This window comes from Lipomyces doorenjongii (genome assembly GCF_038497915.1).
Source record: "Lipomyces doorenjongii strain NRRL Y-27504 unplaced genomic scaffold V1508scaffold_235, whole genome shotgun sequence".
Taxonomy (NCBI): Eukaryota; Fungi; Ascomycota; class Lipomycetes; order Lipomycetales; family Lipomycetaceae; genus Lipomyces; species Lipomyces doorenjongii.
The window spans coordinates 1-4025 of NW_027118302.1; the positions used below are offsets into that span (position 1 = coordinate 1).

The 4025-nt window shown below is 45.5% G+C and overlaps 1 protein-coding gene across 1 annotated transcript; it reads right to left on the minus strand.

Moving 5' to 3' along the window:
• Window positions 1-690: 690 nt before the first annotated feature.
• V1508DRAFT_401257 (uncharacterized protein) lies at window positions 691-2432 on the minus strand (the record flags this gene model as incomplete). The annotated part of the gene is made up of 6 exons (XM_066938404.1): window positions 691-829; window positions 915-1025; window positions 1136-1497; window positions 1547-1929; window positions 1984-2200; window positions 2259-2432. The coding sequence occupies 6 exons, from the start codon at window positions 2430-2432 to the stop codon at window positions 691-693; spliced, it is 1386 nt and encodes a 461-aa protein (XP_066791961.1).
• Window positions 2433-4025: the final 1593 nt, after the last annotated feature.

Below are 4025 nucleotides of genomic sequence, written 5' to 3' on the forward strand. Positions count from 1 at the left end.
CTGCTCTTTTAGTATTCCTGCATATGCCTTAGCATAAACTTTATAGCTTACACATTTTAGCTGGCTATTCTAAAGTTATAGTTGCAGTTTCAACAGGGATACACGGTGGACGAAATCTATCTCGATGGCAAGGACAACTTCAACTACGATTTGTACGACATTGCCAACGACGTCTACCTCATTCCGAACAAGTTAATTATACCCGTAATGTGGTGTACAGTTATATTGAGGAAACTATAGCCGAGCCCATAGCAAATCAAAACTTGATCGGGTTGAATGCTTAGAATTACATTTAACATATGCAAAACTGACATAGTTGCATCTACAGCACTTTTGGTTTAGAGTTGCACTTCTAGGACCAACTCTGAACCTTTGAAAGATCGAAATGGAGTAGTCTTAGGAGTCCTCCAACCATATAGTTTATTTGCACCGTTCGAATACATATCCCTGGGTGGTAAATTAGATGTTCACATCCGAGATTTGAAAACATGGATAAATTCCGCAGAGTCCGTCAGTGCTCCGGTAAGCCCGTAGGTATTTAAAAGATTGCCGCCCTAACTCAGCTATTTAGGTCCTGCTCGTCTCGCTCCAAAAATTTAAAACAGAGTTCAAATAAGCTTTTGCTGCTAAGATTTCTCAAGGCCATACCTATATCATTCCAAACAAAACCCGAAAAATTGGATATATTAGTTAGAGAATAGGATGATAGTGACTAAACCTTCCTTCGGGATCCCACGCCGCTTTTTGGGCTCTTAGTCTCTTTAGCCGGTCTTCGTTATAGCCGTAGATTTCCTCCATAGACTCGTCACCGGTGGCATAGTTGACATATCTATACGAAAACAAAGGTGTTAGAGGGACGTAGATGATAAGTCAATAGAGTACCCGTTGGTGGAATGGAGCAGTGTGAAACTTACACTTTGTTCTGTCGCATACCCGACGCCTCTTGCAGGATCTGGCGGAACTTGTTACCCCAAGCATTGGCATCTTTGTCAATTGCCGGGTCTGTGTAGAATAGCGATGCACAACTGGTAACATTAAAGTTAGCTGTTGTCGTATGAAGGAGAAGAGCGCGCAGAGGGCGTTCCAAGTCACCTCGTATGTTGTGGAATAGGGTGACATAGATTTGAAGACTTACACATGAAAGTTCAAATTTCTCCACGGGAACGAAGCGCTGTTTTCCGGAACCTGGCGGACTTTTCCAAACGCATAGCATTCGAACATAACGACCGAGTTCTTGGACGACGGATGGCGCAAGCGAAAGTGCAGAAAATGTTTCCAGAGATCGCGGGCGGCTTTGGGATCGAGCTTTTCTAAGGCGACGGACCATGTAGGCTTGAAGCCGCCTTTATATTGGCCGCGATTAAGAGCCTCATTGATCTGATTATAGGGAGTTGGCGAGCTTTCTTGGTAGATGGGATGCAGCTTGAAGAGAGGGGCAAAGGCATTTTGCGCAGCCGCGGGCGTACCGGCGTACCACAGTTCCAGAACAACAGCTGGCTGCCAGATATGTTAATGCTGAAACTTTAAAACGAAAATGAGCACGTACAAATCCAAATGGAGGCAGGCCAGTGAAAGCGTAGTGGATTGACATCCCTTCGCCCATGTCAAGGTCGTTGATGGTCTGAGTTATCTCTTCTATATGGTCCGGTAAGAAGACCATTGTGCTTTCCCAATGCATGCCATCATTGATCTGAGGGAAGGCGTTGACCACAGCCGAAGTAACGATCCCGAAATTGTGTCCTGCGCCTTTCAAGCACCAAAGAAGTTCTGAATTCTCGGTGGCAGAGACGTTGATGATTTCGCCCTTCGCGGTAACGAGGCGGAGTGATATTATATTATCAATAGACATGCTGTAGTTGGCCTGGAGTCGGCTGAAGCCTCCACCGAGCATTGCACCACAGGCGCCAACAGAGTTGCAGTTACCGACAACTAATGAATGTTAGCCGTATAATGGACTATCAAAATTGCCCCTGATGGCCGCACCAATATGGACTTTCTCTCCGTAGGCGGCGTCGATGACTTCGTGGACCAAGGCGCCGCCTTCAATTACGGCATGTCCTTCTTTGGAGTTCACGGAAATGTTGTTCATGCGTCGCATGTTAATAATGATATCCGACTTTTCAATATTCCAAGTTATAGTCCACCCATGACCACCAGTCTGAGCGAGGAATTTGACGTTATTTTTCACTGCCCATTGAACCTGGATAGCATCAGCATGTTAATGGACTTCCTGTCTAGATCGTCTTGATTCCACCTACCGTCTTTTGGACATCGCTCTCAGTAGCCACATTGACCACTGCACCTGGCTGAGGCGCAGCGTACTCACTCCACCTAATTGTGTTAGGGCAGAAGTCAGGGTCACCGGGAAAATTAATCGATGCCGCTTCGTTCAAAACCGATATGAGCTCCTGCAGTTTATCCTTCAGACTCATTGTAGATGACTCAAAGGGTCAGGTGCGACCACTACGGATATTGCTGGTGAGCAAATAGATTGTGCTTTAGAATATAATTATCAGACAGCCAGAGCGGGCAGCGGTGCTGCTTTATAACCTTGCTTCCAGCGTCACACATCTATATCAAGATTATCACATACACATTTCATCATGCGCAACTGTAACCGGTATCTTCATGAGCCGGATGCGAGAATGAACAAGTGGTGCGGGGAGCGAGCCCCCCTGCCGTTGCGGCTCGAGAAGTTTATTTCCTCCATAACTTACCACCATCACAAATCACACGTACTGCGATTGGGACTTGTCACGCCAAAAAACGCCGCAGACAAGTGACGCGCTTTCCCTTGGGTGCCTGGGACTGTCATCGGGGCACCCAACAGTGTCATAATAAGCTAGCGAGACCACATAGATCGTACGCGGCTCACAATGGAACCAACTCCACGGTGACTTCTTCTGTAACCATTTCTGTCTTGATCGATCAGCCGTCTTTGATCGATCAGCCGTCAGTAACAGGAGTTGGTGCCGTAGTACTGACAAATGGCGTTGTCGCACGAATCACTGATCAATAAACGATCCTCCTAAAACTTGTCCAGTAACGTCCAATATTTATTAGCTTCCTTATCAACTTGACAGATATCAGCGCAAAGCTGAAAACAATTATTCGAGCGTTCTTGCGGCTTTTTCCTTCCCTGACCAAGATACTGCCGCTTACGCAGGGTTATTCAGTTTATTGGACTCCAATCTACTTCATATATAGCACGTTCGTATCCAGTGTGCTAAGTAGTATGATATTACAATATATGAGTTCATTTTGTCAAACCAATACGTATCTGATACTAGTTCAAATGAACTAGTATCATATGAGACTGATATAGTATGATATCATATATGGTAATATGTATGACATATGAATCACGTGATCGATTTATAGAGGGTTTCAGGGTCTTGTCGGTCATAAATTTCTGCTTCGGACTGAAAATAAGCTCCCTTTTTCTTCGTTAGTATCAGACATCGTGTAAGGACATCTCAGTCCAACTCCTCCTTGGACCTTGAATACGTTGTACTATATATTTATTCTAGCGAACACCAAAGGTGCCAACAAGCATAAGAAAAAGGAAAAGGCATACAACAAAAAAATAAAAATCAAAAAAGCCGACGAACACCTCAATCGTTACTCATCGACTCCTCCGGACGTATCGAGACCACTGTCAGCAAAAGATACAGCGCTATCTTTACCCAACCACAATTTGAGACACTCAATTGCCTCTATAGTCTCGATCCCAAGTCGATTCCTACTGTCTGTTATTGTAATCTTTGCACTTGAAAACAAGCGCTCAGGTTCTGCGGACATCGCCGGAATTGACAGAACATCTAACGCCATGATCGAGAGCGCTGGGTAAGACTTCCGCTGGGTAGGTTCTAACCACCACGCTCGCGGGTCTATGACCTCAGGCAACACTGGAGCAACGAGATACCTAGTGTATTCGTCCTGCTCAAGGCTAGACCCTCTCTTCTTCTCCGCCCACTTCTGGAATGAGTTCAGGGGACGACCAGCCGATTCTGATGACTGAGTAG